Raw genomic sequence first — 15,254 nt, forward strand, 5'->3', positions numbered from 1 at the left:
GGCCTGGACGCGGTCTAATGATTATCACACCGTACCTATATGGTCGGACAGCTTATATATGTATATGCATACATGACATGATGATGTTTATGAGGTAAGTTAGCATGCATTATTTCCTTCTTAAGTGACAGTCAGTTACGGGTTGTTCTCCATTTGATGTCTCCTTATTTATTGATATGTTGTTATTGTTTATGCCTTACATACTCAGTGCAATGTTCATACTGACATCCTTTTCTTTGGACGCTGTGTTCATGCCCACAGGTAGACAAGGAGGCGACCCGGATTCATAGGAGCTGACCAGCAGATTTATGAGAGCACTCCATTATTCCGGAGGTGCTATTTGATTTATTATTTTGTGTACATATTTGGGCACGGCGGGGTCCTGTCCCGTCCTTATGTCTAGTACTCTAGTAGAGGCTCGTAGATACGTATGTGTGGGTGATATGGTCTCATGATTTCCCTCAGTGTATGTATTTATTATTTTAATAGCCGAAGGGCTTATGTATATAAAGGTAGATATGCTTGAAATTGAAAAAATGGCTTTCCTTATGATTAGATGTGTGAGGGCAATAAATGTATGCAAGATAAGTTTGATGAGTATTAGAATGAGTGGTGCTCGGTAGTTAGCTCCGGGTACCCGTCATGGCCCCTCGTCGGGTCGTGACATGTAGTCTCCTCCATCAACGTCGCAAGGAAGTTGGATACTCTAAGTGATCTCTCCGATGCCTCAGGAAATGTGGACGCACCAAGTCTTGTTCCTAAGAGGAATGAAGCCCATCCAAATACGTGACAACAAAGACGCCAAGTGATGTCTTTCCAAAGTTGCAGGGCCGCAAGGAAGAATGAAACACTAAGTGGTTTGTCGCCAAAGTATAAAACCCACAAAGGAAGAATGCACCAAGAAGTTTCTCAGCGGATCTGGACAGAGGGATGCAACAAGTTTCATCAAAATCGGACGGATGAACACTCCAAGTAGTTCCGCGCCAATCAACAATGGATGAACTTTGAAGGCCGTTGCTCTATTTAAGGCTTCAAGAGAGGGTGGTGACATCACGTGCATCTTTTCGGTATGATATGGAGACCATTTACACCGTCGTGCAAACCTACAAAGAAGAAAGAAAAAGAAAAAAAAATAGCGTCCAAGAATGTTGTTCGAAGTCGAAGTGCCAGATTGTGTTACCAACTTTGAAATTTATTCAAATCGGTTGAGATGGAGTTTCATCTTGATTTTTGGATATGTCGTAGCCATCAACGTCTTCTTTCTACAGAATCAAGCCGCTCATCATTTGGACACTCCAATCCCAAACTATGAAGTTTTCCGTGAGACTGCACAGTGCTGAGAGAAGAACAGCCAGATCTGGAGACCAGTTTAAAAAATTTATTCCCTTCAATCCAGAAGAATTTCAGTGTTGATTTTTTGATATGTCATAGTCCAATGAGTGTGTTATCCTCATAATCAATCCTCTCATCATTTTTCTGCTCCTACACCAAGATACAGATGCTTTGGTGAGACTACACAAAACTGTCTGAAGAACCGCCAGATTTGGAGACCAAATTCAAAAACCATTTCCTGTCAATTCAGAAAGAGTTAGATTGTGATTTTTGGTTATGTTATATTCCTACAAGTTCAGCATCTTTAGAATCAAGCCTGACATCATTTGGACGCACCTACACCGACATACATTCGTTTTGTTTAGACTGCATGAAACTATCAGAAGAAATTGCAGATATGGAGATCAACTTTAAAAATTGATTTCCGTCAATCCGTAAAGAGTTTTGTTTTGATTTTTAAATATATTTTAGCCTTGGATATCTTCTTTCTATAGAATCAAGATGCTCGTCATTTGGATGCTCCAATATCAAAATATGGAGTTTTTCGTGAGATTGCGCGAATCTATGAGATCATGAGCCAGAAGTGCATATCTTCTCCAAAGTTCAATACAAGCTCTAAAAAAAGGATTTGCTGAAAGAGTAATAGAAGGTTTCATCTGACGGGATATTAAGAACTTAAAGCAGATGTGAGTGTTCTCATTGCAAAGCATCTTCTTAAATAGAATTTCTTAGTTGGTTGAGTGAGGGCTTACCAAGATTAAGTTGGATGAGAATTTATTTTCTCCAAATTTGGCTTGGCGTGATTAATGTCTTCAAGAAAACAAAAGAAAAAAATAGATACTTGACTGGTGTTCAACAAGGAAATGAAATGAAATCAGATTACTCAAAAAGAGTGAAAGGAAGAGCAATATTTTCTTCAATTCAAGTGCATTAAATTAGTTCCTTACCAAGTTTGCAATAGAATGATTATGGATCTACATGGAAACATATGTGGAAGGATCTCTTTGCCATATAGAGTTATAATACAACTTTGGTATTTGAATATTGATCAAAAAAATTGAGGCAATAAGTTTTTCCCCAAAATTGATGGAAGAGAGTTCTCGGTTGTTCAAATTCAAGTAACATTAAATTTTGAGCCACATCTCAAGAAAAGTCACCAAAAACAAGTATCAAGGAAGTTTGTACGAAGACAAAAAAAAAAAAAAAATAGGTCTTCACGGGTACTTCAAGTCTCGTCCACAATTTCAGTTAGCCTACACCTCGATAAGTCTTGAAGTAGGGGGCATTTGTAAACATCGAAATTTTAATTGAATTAATCTATACAAAATTTGGATTAAATTCTAAGTTATTGACATGTTGACCAACTAAAATTTTGGTTAATAAAGTCGGATTAATTATTTAAGTCAAAATTACATGATTTGAATGAAATCCAAATTACATATGGGTTAATCCATTAAGTTGGGCCTGTACAAGACGATCCCAACCCACATCTTTCTAGCCCAAGGTCCGCTAGAATTTTGTTGGAGACCAAAATACCCCCAAGCCCTAGCTCACACTTATATAAAGGGGTCACATATCCCCTTTTGAAGACACCTTGAAAAGTGATATAGCATCTTGACATCTTGAAAAGTGGCACGACATCTTAATTGGAGGCAAAGGAGAGCAGCGATATATACATAAGTCTTCTCATAAGGTTTTCAACAAGAAGGAGTGTTCAAGAGATGTCTTCGCTCAATAACAATCCAAAGTGCTGCTCAAAGTTCTTCTAAGATTCAACACATCAACACAAGTCCATCCTACATTCGAGAAAGACGCTACATTGGACCTCGAATCAAGGCGAACAATACGGAGATTAGAATCAAGGGATATATCCAGAGTTATACTCACAAACTAATCAATAAAATGATTTTTTATTATATTTGTTTTATGATTACAATTATTTATAATCTGCTAGTAAAATTTATCGCGAACAAACTTGCCAAATATATTTGACCAACAAATAATATTCGAAGAAAATAAATCGATGCAATTACAAGTTAGTGAAGTACCAGAGGAGACTTTAAATTTGTATTCATATCTCTTAAATGTCGAGGCACAAATGAAACTATGAAAACATTATTGAAGATTTCATCTTTCTCTTGGAGGCAACATAATTCTTTTTTGCTTCATGACTTGTTAGAAAAAAAAACAATAAATAAAAAGGCTTGGGGAGAGTAATCTAAATGGACTAATTTGACAAGAGGGGTTGCTCAGATGGTAAGCGCCATCCACTTTCAACCCGAAGGTTGTGAGTTCGAGTCACCAAAGGAGTAAAGGGGTAGCCCCTGGGGGGAGGGGTAAAAAAAACAAAAAAACAAAATAAAATCAAATGGACTAATTTTGTTCTACATGCACAAAGGTGCAAACACACAGCCTGAAAAACCAGTCACAACTTAATCTCGTGGACACAAACGGTAAAATTTACCACTTACAGTCAACCAAAATTGTGCATCCATTATATTACAACTAAATGGAATATAAAATTATTTGATATTGTAATTTATTAAAATATTAAAATCCATTGCATTTAAAATTTACTAAGCTATAAAAATTGGCAAGCAAAGAAATGCAGTAATATGCAGGTCATCCGAGAAAGAGCATTAATTTCACAATTCAAAGAATGCTTGAGAAAAGAAGGGAAAGCTAATAGGAGAGACATATACTGCAAATACAATGGTGCGAAAATTTGCTGAATACCCACAAATCCAACAAAAACAACCAGCAATAAAATAGTATCTAAACCTAACCTGGCAACAAAATAAGTGGCAGGGTTACAAATGAAGAAAACCAAAACATAGAAAATAAAAAGTAAAAAACAGTTACAAATCCAGTATCCAGAATCATCACCAAGCTAACACAACTTGCTGAAATTCAGAGAAATCATACCTTAAAATTTCATGTTGAAGTAGAATTGGAACACATGCGCTGCGAAAATATCCCAATAACATATAAAAAATAAAAGAGAAAAAAAATAGACAAACCATTAAGCTATCAAAGAAATCCACAACAAATACCAAAAGCAGGTAATAATCATGCAAAAATAAAACAAACCACAAGATTAATACAAAATTCTTAGCAAAACAAAAAAGGGAACAACAACTCACCTGAAATAGAGAAAAGGTGAAAGAACAATAGAGGAGTGGGGAGAGAATTGCGAAGGTGAAACATTGGTCTCAAATGCAAAAAAGAAGCCAAAAAGAAAAAGCAAAATCAAGGCCTCGTGTCATTAATAATTAGGCACGTACTGATCTGAAGAGCATGTAAGAATGAAATGGAAGAGGAAAATTTAAAAATGGACTCAGAATAACTACTTTATTACGAAAGTACCATTCGTCGTTCAACCGATGCTTCACTTATTACTAGACGGCCAATGCCCGTGCTGCGCACGGGCTCAACACTTCGGATTATAGTGTATCTATGTATATGTAGTTGTAGTTAGATAATGATAATATATATATATATATATATATATATTATGTTCAAAATACGATTAATATAACATTGTAGTTTGTGCTCCGTATCTAGTACTTTATTTTATTCGTGTTTGCTACGAAAATTTATTAATACTTTTTAAAAGAGAAGACTTTTTTAAAAAGAAACTATTTTCCTCTCTTTGAGATAAAACAATAGCAATATTTAAGCATCAGTTGATACTTTCAATTTTAATTCGATTAATTTAACGGTGTAAAATACTTATTATTTTTTATCAAATTTTTATTTAGATAATTCTAATTCAAATTATTAAATTAATTTTACATGTTTAAAACGAAACAAAGTACAAATTGATTTTTTCCTTATTCTAAAGAGTCCATCATTATTGATTTAATTGTTTGATTTTCTAAGCATTTGTTTTTTAACATTGTTTGTTTTATTAATATGAGATTCACATTTTTTTTTTTTTAATATTTCTTGATTCTGTTAATATGGGATCCACTTTTTTTTTTCCCGTGAGTTTGGATGTGGTCAGTTCCACTTTTTTTTCTTCCTTTTTTTTTTAAAGGGACAACGGACGATGAAGCATGGGTCTAAACCCATGCTTTATATAGTTTTTTTTTTTTTTTTTTATATTGATTGGTGTCGTTTAGTATAGGGCCCACCCTTTTGGACATTATTAGTTTGCATTATATATATATATATACTATGTTCAAAACACGATTGATATAACATTGTAATTTGTGCTCCAGATCTAAAACTTTATTATATTAGTGTTTGCTAAGAATACAAAGTCTGCACTTTTTTTTTACATTGTTTATTTTTTTAATATGGGATTCACTTTTTTTTTATATATATATTGTTTGATTTTGTCAATATGGAATACTATGTTCAAAACACGATTAATCACGATTAAACACGATTAAACATAACTAAAATTCTGCCGGTAGGGGCATAGCGAAATTCAAATTCTGCCTTGTGATTTTTTTTTAAAATTTTTGACTGAGTGGGGTTCGAACCTGGAACCCATAAGTTTTAGCCGAAAAGCAAAACTTAAAGATTACAAATATGAGGGGCAAAATTTAAAGACCACCCCAAAAGAAGGGCAATTCTGCCAATTGCCCGTAGTACTACTCGCATGCATATTTTGTCAACATTAACATAAGGTATTGTTTTCTTTTGGACCAAAAAGAAATGCTTCCGATTTACGTAATAATGGTTCATTTTTATGCAGATGCTTCATGTTTATATCAATACTAACTGTCAGAACATATTTTATGTACTCTTTGCCTCTCAATGTCATTTGTTAATGGTTAACTTCGTATTATTTTCCGCTCAACTGTTGTTTAAGGTGCCGTTTGGCCATAAAAATTATTCACTTTTTTCTGGAATTTTTTTTCACTTTTTTTACTTTTGAGCGTTTGGCCATAAATATTCGGAATACAACTTCCGGAATACCAAAACAAGAAAAACTTGTTTTTCAATTTTTTTTCATTTTTTTCACTTTTTACAACTACATTTCACCAAAAACTACAATTTCAAAAACTATGGCCAAACACAACTCCAACTTCAAAAATTTCAAAAAAAGTGAATATGTTTTTGGTATCTATTTTATCAAGGTGCTAGAGAAGATAACAGTCCAAAATTTATTAATTTTTCCAGTAAAGAAAAAAGGAAGAACATGAAAATGCTATGGACTTCAACTCGATATGAAGCAAATATGTCATATAAGATGCAAGGAATGCATAGAAATTATTCAATTAAATGTAGTATACAGTAGGTTTATTACAATAATAAAGGAAAAATTGGCTTACTAACAACTTATGTTATTCCTCAAACAGAGTCATAAGTCATAACCCCTTCCTCTATCTACACATGAATTACTGTACTCTATTTGTTAATTGTTTTTGTTAGGACCTGTCATTTTCACTTGTATAAATAAATATTAAAGTTTGGATTTTTTTTAAATAAAATTAATTTTTTATTTATTCTGCTAATTAATTTTATTATAGAGCATCATTAACTTATATACTCAATTAGTATTTTGCACTTTTTCCTTCGCCTAGGAGATAATATTTATTTTTTTATAAGAAATTTATTACATAAATTAAAAAAATGAAAAATATCATGATTTTAAAGAAGTAAAAAAAGAAGACAAAAGTTGATAATGTAAGGGTAAAATAGGCATTTAAAAAAGTCAATTAATTTAAAGGGAGGGGGGGAATGTCTATTATTCAAAGTTTGATTTTTAAACAATAGTTGGGGGGCTTAAATGATTTTCACCCAAGTTGAAATGAAGCAAATATCTTGTAAGATGCAAAACGGATGCAAGCATTGTATAGAAATCATTTAATTAAATTTTATATAGTAAGATTATTACAATTATAAAGGAAAACTTAGCTCCCTGGCAACTGATGTTATTCCGCAAACAGTCATAACCCCTTCCTCTATCTACACACGAATTATCTGTCCTCTAAGACCTATGGTATAGATATGCTATACAATTTCTTCAATCCAATAACCGAATCAGTTGCCCTCGAGTGTGAAATCAAAGATTGCAAAGAAGCAAGCAAAATTTCATGAAGACTATATTCCTGTAATCAAGTATTTCGTTATTCAAAATGAATTGGTTTTAGTTTCACTATTTGTTTCCAACAATCTTTGATAATCTCAGCTGCAAATAGCTTCCACTGATAATTTCTTTGAAGTATTTGGACAAGGATCTCCTCCGAAAACCTTAGGTACAACATTTACTGAACAAGATTGCTCTCCAATGCAATTCTGCAATATCCCATTTGGAAGTTAGGGGAAATAGGCTAGACATAGCAATAGTTATCATGAAGACCTCTTACTAAACCAGGATGTATGATAACACTGAAGTTAAAGCTAAATCTTGCATTTAGACACGAAGCAAAATAAAGAATACTGAATCGGGATACCAAATTGCAGTCATCACTCTGCAGATAAACATTTTGGTGTCCGAAAACTCTTAAGTACTTACATAATATAACAAAGGAATGATATACCTTTTCAAATGCATCATATGACTTGTGAGCATGGCAGGTACCCTCACGGAAGTTTCCACAAGTTCCTTGTGGCATTCCGTAACTTGCAAAGTGTATTTTTGTGATTTTCTGCCCATTTGGACACCATAGATGAGCTTTTGGATGCATATTATTAGACTTTCCAGAGCTCGCCATATGCCAGTTTTTAAGAGTTGGCTGGTCATCTACAATATCTGCACAAATTCTGGCAGTTTCTCTTCTAACCAAAGAGATTTTGGTTGCGTCACCACCCCATTCTTCAAACACAACCAACAGATTTCCATTCGGTTTCAGCCATGATCGAGGGATATGATACCTGAAATTATCAGTTTCACAATGATACTTAACATTTCGTTCAAACAAGAAGGTGAAGTTGAAGTACCCTATTTTTTAAAGCTTCTTCTGTTCTTTGCTTCCCATTTTACCTTGAGGAAATAGGCTAATTTCCCTTTACTCAATCATATTGGTTTTTGAAGTATGAGTGATCCAAGGGGAAAATGTGACATAAATGCCTCCCCTTATCTCTTTGTGGTTTTTAATTTTAGGGCAAAGGGGCAAATATACCCCTCAACTATAGGATATGGAGCAAATATACCCTCCGTTAAAAAAAAGGAGGATTTATGCCCTCCCCGTTAATGAAAAGGGGCATATATACCCCTCAACTATAGTATATGGAGCAAATATACCCCTCGTTACAAAATTGGTGTATATATACCCCTGCCATTATAAAATGGTGCAAATATACCCCTGTCGTTTTAAAATAGTGCAAATATACCCTTTGGATTATCTAATCCTCCATAAGCAGTTCCTACCACAAAGCAAAGCCAAATAAAGGCAGGACGATGATAACAACAGACGATTAGATGTGTTTATCTACAAAAGCACTCTTCCCTATTATTGAACAGAGTGCTAGTCCTACTACCTGATAGTTGGCCGTTTATGAAGACATGCATGGCATGACCAGCAGACATAACAGTGAGAAAAGGATCCTTTCCATTCTTTAGAAATTCTTCATCAGACCCTATGTTTACACTGGGGAAAGTAACGAAATGATTATCAAAAATATTGAATTACCATGTGAACTCAAAAAATCATTCGAAAGAAGCAAGGACATGAAGGTACGCACTCTGTCATGTACCACAGATAGTCCGAGGAGTCTCTAGTAATATTTATCTGCTCCAATAGTCCATTGGCTGAAAGTGTGTCACGGTCATCAGCTGAGGGAGTTTCTTCATTGTATGAATGCCAAGACAATCCGCCACCTATAGGTGTCATCATCTTCTGTGAGCTTTGGGAGCTAATCTGCAACAGTTCCCAGAGGATGTTAGAACTTTTACTCCTAAATGTTCATATGACGTACTATCAGAATGATGTCTTTCAAGATTAACAACCTAAATCAGAACTAGTAAAGATAGATTCAACAAACATCATTGGTATCTAAGCTTAAAAGAAAAATTGAAAAAGAGAGAAAAAAAAAAAAAAAAAAAAAAAAAAAAGAACACGAGTTTTTCTGGGAGTAAAGAAGGATCCCTTTCGTTACCCTTGCAGTATTGTAAACAGCAGTTTTGCAATCGGGAAGAATGCTGATGGACCAGGGAGGAAGGTCATATTGGATATTCTGAAAGGTGACTTGAACTGAATATTTAGTGTCATAGTTTGACAGGAATGCAGCACAATCCCCGGATTTTGATCTAAATACATGAGCCTGTTGGTGGACAAAAATTGTAAACTATTGTTAGATGAAAATTCATATTCTAATTCAACTCGAAAACTAAAGAGTCTACATTAGAATGACCTCTTGATTTTTTCCCAGCCAATTCACTGTTGGATATGATGAAACCAATGCTGGTTCAGATAGCTTGATAGCTTTATGCAGATCTCTCAAGTGCCCATACTTTGGTTCATTTAACAGCCCTATTACATCATATGACAAATTATCAAGAAAATAATTACTGCTGCTGGGAAAGTTTCCACTATTTTACTTTTGTTGTGTAGATTCGCAAATGAGAGAAAACACAGTTCTATTCCTTGCTTTCTTCTCCATACCATATTCATCTAGTGGAGCATCGTAATCGTAGCTAGTGGCAATGAAAAGTGCTGAACTTGTCCGACCAAAATTTGTTCCCCCATGGTACTGAAGTCAACATGACATATATACATGAAAAAGATATTTTAATAAAGGAAAACGATGATCTTTTATAAGTAGCTATAAGTAACAATTGCACTTAAATGAACAACTGACCATGTAGTAATTGAAGAATGAACCATTGTTGTGAATAAACCTTGCAACTGAAAATGCTACATCTTCTGCTGGTCTGCTAGGAACTGGACCACCGAATTTCGTATACCTGAGCAAGTAGAATAAGAAGTCGATAGACTCTAAACGACATCGAGAAATAGAATTAATTGACAAGGAATGTGTCCCTTAAAGGTAGTCTTCCAGTCATATCGCCTTTAACTGAAATATAGTATTTAGTTCTTTTATTTAATGCGTATTGGTGTCCCAAAAGTTCATGTCCGAAGTCCTGGAGAGGAAGATGCAAATTGGGTTGATGTATAGTGCGACTTGTCAGATATTTGGGTCATATGGCATTTCCCTCTTCTCTCCCCTAATCGAGATATTCCGTTTCGCCCAAAAAAGATAAATTGAATTATCAAAAATTTGGAGCATGTAGTGCAAATTAGATCCATTTTTTTAGGGGATTCATATTATTATTATTATCAATTAGAATAATTTATGCTTTGAAACTCTTTGAACTTACCAAGCAGTCCAGACTTCTGTCCACATTTTAGGTTTGTAGGGCTTATTAGGACGGAAATCTTGGCAGTAAAAGCCATTGCAAGTATCAATCTGTAAAAGAATCAACAAATTTAAGTTCTGGTTACAAATTACCAAAAAACACATGACACAAGTCACAAGAATTCTGGGTAGCTGCTTCAGAAATTGACAAATTCTTCAGAAAACATGTAAAGGTGATCTAAAGATAGGGTGTCAAATGAGCGGGTTGGACTAAATTTGGGCGAGTTACAATGGGTTGAGTTAATTTCTTTGTTTTGTCTTTTGTGATTTGTCAAGTACCTAATAAAACATATTTTCTTTATTATGGCTACATATAATATACTCAAAACAAAATAAATAAATAAATAAATTTAAAACTATATTGATAAGGTTTCTCATGGTTCAATTTGGGCTATATATAATTGGGCCAATCAAAATAGGCTAAGCTAATAAATGGGCAGATCATATTTTCATGGAATAGTTTTAGCACTCTTTTCTATCAAGGAGAAAAGCTAATATGTATGTGGAGGGGGATAGAAGGGCAACTCCATTATCCACCAAGTTTTGAAGAATACATTAGTTGGCACTCAATATAATGAAATTTGGGTGTGAGCAACTGGAGATAAATAAATCTCATCACACTTAGATAAAACCATATAGATGTAAATTCTTGATTATAGGAGATTTGAGAATTGCTTACCACAGGATCAGGAGCATCCTCTTGCTTACACATGATCCATGGGACTCCAATATCTAAACCCACAGCCATTTCAGCTACCCATTTTGTATAAACTTCACCAGGAGTACCAACTTCCCACTCAATTGGTCCATACTCATTTTCTATCTGCATTATTAATTATCAAAACTTGCTTTAAACTTAATTTGCTAATAAATCAAGGAATCAGGGGACAATGTATAATTAGAAATCTCCACGGCCACGCCCGAATAATTTCATTTCTGGAAACACGGGCATAGCTGTGGCGAAGGGTGCCTAGTTGAACACTTTTTGCTGGAAAAATATATACTGTTCCCTCCGTTTTAATTTAATATATTGTTCCCTCCGTTTTAATTTAATATACTGTTCCCTCCGTTTTAATTTAAGTGTTTTAGTTTGACTGGACACGAAATTTAAAAAATATAAATAGACTTTTCAATCTTGTTATTTTAAATTAAAGATGTGGGTCATGTACTAAAATATCTTTTGAATTTTGTGATTTTAAACTTGTCATGTATGATGTTTGAATGATTAACTTACTAAATATAAAAAGAAACACTCCTTTTGGGACGGACCGAAAAAAAAAGTAATACACTTAAATCGTGACGAAAGGAGTATTTATTTATAGGTCAAATTACTTTTTCTTCATATATATTTAAATCTTGAATACAATTTAAACCTCTTAGCAAATTTCCTGGTTTCACCACTATGGGGAAACTTAGTAATGACAAGAAGCGAGCATATTTTCGAACCTGTGACAAAATAATTGGCCCTCCTTGAGGTTCAAACAATTTTTCAGACTTCATCATGCTGACAATTCTTTGAACAAATCCTTGCATTGCCAACTACAACATTGTCCGCCAGTAAACATAACATCAAATTAGGAACCAAAACACATCAACTAATTTGGAGTAACTGATGAAGAAATCCAAAGTCAAAACCAAACCTTGAAAGGGTGATTGTCTGCTCTAAATTCCATACCAGGTAAATATTTTAGCCAAACAGGAAAGCCCCTGCATCAATACAGAGTATAAAAACAGAGAAAACTAGAAAATAATGTCCATTTGCTATGTACTCTCTCTGTCCAATTTATATGACCCAGTTCGAATTTCGATGACAAACTTCTTCATTTTAACCGTGAATTCGGACATACAATCTTTAATTTTTTTTTGAAAATAATTTACATATTTAAAAATGACATAGAAAGTATTATAAGTCAAATAATTAAAAATGAAAAATACTTAAAGGTGTACGAATAAATCGCGGTAAAACATATTCTTATTTGACTCTTGAAATCCGAACTATATCACATAAATTGAGACAGAGTGATACTAAATTATATTTATATTACCCAAAGTTCCACTCTCCACAAATGTAAGGGCCAATGCGGAGATTAACATAGAGGCCTGCTTGTTGTACCAACTTGATAAACCTAACCAGATCATACCTTCCCTCGAAGTTAAACTTAAGATAGAATAAATTCAAAATGAAAAAATAAATGTCAATTCCCTGTTTGTAGATATTAAAAACGCACCAAAACTATCACTTTTCGCGAATTTCATACCTCAACTACCAGCTGTTCTCTTATCCTACCCGAACTATCACCATTTATGTATTAAGACACACCTCATTGAGTAGATGGTGATAAATCAGGTAGAACATATTGAGGTGCGTTTTAATACATACCTAAACTCAAGATGTGGTTTAATACATAGATTGTGAGTTGGGGAGTGAAATTCACGAAAAAATAATAGTTCAGATGTGTTTTTGACTATTAACTCAACTATTAAAGCATTACTTTTCCAGGAGAGGGTTCATGTCCATTCCAGAAGACATAAGTCTCTATAATATCTAAGCCTCCATCTCTAGCTTTTTGAATAAGATCAGGCCACATCTGAAAAAATAACAATGTTAAGAAAATAAAACAGAGCATTAAAGTAAACATAAATTACATCAAAAAACAGACAACCATTTGTCAGAAACCATTCTAAAATCTCAAAACCAAAAAGAAATCAAGTTACAATAAAGCATAATAAAAAAAGAAGAAAATATCACAAAATGATATGACTGCATTATTCATTTTATTTCGTCAATTTTGGCTAAGAACTAGAAGTCAAGTCATTACTAGAAACAAAAACTTTTCCCACCACGAATCAGTGGTTAATTTGTTCTTTAAACATGATTTTTCCACCTCATTCCCACTGAGCCAGTTCAGTGGAAAAATGCATAGTAGGAAACAAGTTCCGATTGTACTACTGGGAAATTTCCTAATTATTCCGTGTGAAAACACTACTATTTTTTCCTTTTCCCCGTGATTTCTGTGAAAATAGCCGTTAGAACATTTTTCGGTGAAAAAATAGTGATTTTTTTTAGCAGTGAGTTTCATTCAAATTAGTTAATAATAATTAATTGTATTGACTAAATGTTTACCTCGGGAGGGCTTCTTGGGTAATGAATTGAACCAGAAATAAGAATCCTTCGTTTACCATTGATGATTATAGCTCTGTCATCATAGGAAACAGTGGCTTTCACTGAGGAGCAAAACAGTGAAAAGAAAACTACACACAACACTAATAGCACATTGATACTACGCATTTTCCACATTCAACGTGTGAAATAAAATTAAATTGTCAAGTAAAAAATGGGTCCTTTTTTATGTTCAGTAACTTGATTTTGTTGTCTTCAATATAGAGGGAAAAATTAGAAGGAAAAAATAATAAAAAGAAAAACAGAAGCTAGCTATGGATTTGCAAAAACAACAATGACTCTTCTCTCAATTGATATTGCTACTTTTGAGAACCAAGAAAATAGAAAGAGAAGATAATTTTACAAAATATTTTAACACTGAATTTGTTTATATATAAGCGTGCGTAACTGTTAAGTGTACGTAGCTTTGAAGGTGTTTGGGTTAGGAGGGAAGCAAGGAACGGAAGCTTCAAACTGCTTTATAAATTACAAAGGTAATGAAAATGGGCCCCACTTCCGAAGACGAGGCTGCAGTATGTTTAATACACTATTTAAAATAGAAACTTCCTCTTAAAATAAAAATAATAGTGATATATAATACTCCTAGTAAGATATGTATAGCATGTAGAGGCGAGCTAGCATTCTCCTCGCGGGTTCGGTAGAATCAAGCAGGTTTACCGTATATTTTGTATTTGCGTTAAAAATTCACTTAATATGTGTAGTTAATTTATCAAAACTTAGCGATTTTTTTTTAAAACCTAGAATTTATAAACTCAAAATTCTAACTCTACCTCTCATAGCATGCATTGGTGATCTTGATGCGGCTATATTTTTCTCACCAACAGAAGTAGTAATAAATATAAGAAGGGAAAATATTACTAGTAAGTTTTGATATTGAAATTGAGGCATCATATATTGTTCTACCAACAAGAGGTATATAGTCCCGTGAGAGTGTATAATTTTTTACACTATTAGATTAAGTTGGCCATAGTAAAAAGTACACTACTAAAAATCAATATTTTTTCACTGAAATTTTTCATCGAAAAATGTTCATTGGCTATTTTCATTGAATGCTGGTGAGAAAACCTAATTAGTAGTGTTTTCACACGGAAAAATTAAGAAGTTTTCCAACGTTTCAATGAGAACCTATTTCTCACCATGCATTTTCTTACTGAGCTGGTTCGATGGAAATGAGATGGGAAAATCGTGTTTTATATCACAAATTTCCCACTGAATACAGCGGGGAAAACCTTTGTTTTTAGTAGTGGTAATTGTTCATAGACAAAGCATTTTATAACCAAGAAAATAGAGTAAATAACCTGACAAGTTAAAATATATTGAATGGTGTAAACAAGAAATACTTTGATTAGTGTATATGAATTAGACCCTTAATTTTAAAAAGTTACTTTGAAATAAAAAAAATTAAAAGGTTACTTACAATTAAAGA

The 15,254-nt window shown here is 33.5% G+C and overlaps 1 protein-coding gene and 1 long non-coding RNA gene across 2 annotated transcripts; both read right to left on the reverse strand.

Moving 5' to 3' along the window:
- Positions 1–2,688: 2,688 nt before the first annotated feature.
- LOC132642461 (uncharacterized) lies at positions 2,689–4,619 on the reverse strand. Its single transcript, XR_009583177.1, has 2 exons — positions 4,476–4,619; positions 2,689–3,128 (listed from the first exon to the last, which is right to left on the reverse strand). It is a non-coding gene; the product is annotated as an uncharacterized LOC132642461 (long non-coding RNA).
- A 2,518-nt stretch (positions 4,620–7,137) lies between these two features.
- Positions 7,138–14,145, reverse strand: LOC132639391 (beta-galactosidase-like). Its single transcript, XM_060355839.1, has 16 exons — positions 13,772–14,145; positions 13,140–13,235; positions 12,693–12,805; positions 12,288–12,354; positions 12,094–12,186; positions 11,327–11,470; positions 10,610–10,698; positions 10,090–10,195; positions 9,894–9,981; positions 9,643–9,761; positions 9,388–9,552; positions 8,974–9,149; positions 8,770–8,879; positions 8,623–8,655; positions 7,830–8,230; positions 7,138–7,584 (listed from the first exon to the last, which is right to left on the reverse strand). Exons 1-16 carry the CDS (start codon positions 13,943–13,945, stop codon positions 7,474–7,476), a joined length of 2,085 nt encoding a protein of 694 aa, XP_060211822.1. The 5' UTR covers positions 13,946–14,145; the 3' UTR covers positions 7,138–7,473.
- Positions 14,146–15,254: the final 1,109 nt, after the last annotated feature.

The sequence above is a fragment of the Lycium barbarum genome, chromosome 5 (assembly GCF_019175385.1).
Source record: "Lycium barbarum isolate Lr01 chromosome 5, ASM1917538v2, whole genome shotgun sequence".
Taxonomy (NCBI): Eukaryota; Viridiplantae; Streptophyta; class Magnoliopsida; order Solanales; family Solanaceae; genus Lycium; species Lycium barbarum.

Bases quoted from the DNA above. Each gene is read 5' to 3' on its own strand.
- LOC132639391 (XM_060355839.1), bottom strand. From the start codon at position 13,945: ATGTGGAAAATGCGTAGTATCAATGTGCTATTAGTGTTGTGTGTAGTT. The intron at 13,236-13,771 runs GTAAACATTTAG...TTATTTTTTCAG, and splicing joins ACCCAAGAAGCCCTCCCGAG to ATGTGGCCTGATCTTATTCA. The intron at 10,196-10,609 runs GTAAGTTCAAAG...CTACTTGCTCAG, and splicing joins ACAGAAGTCTGGACTGCTTG to GTATACGAAATTCGGTGGTC.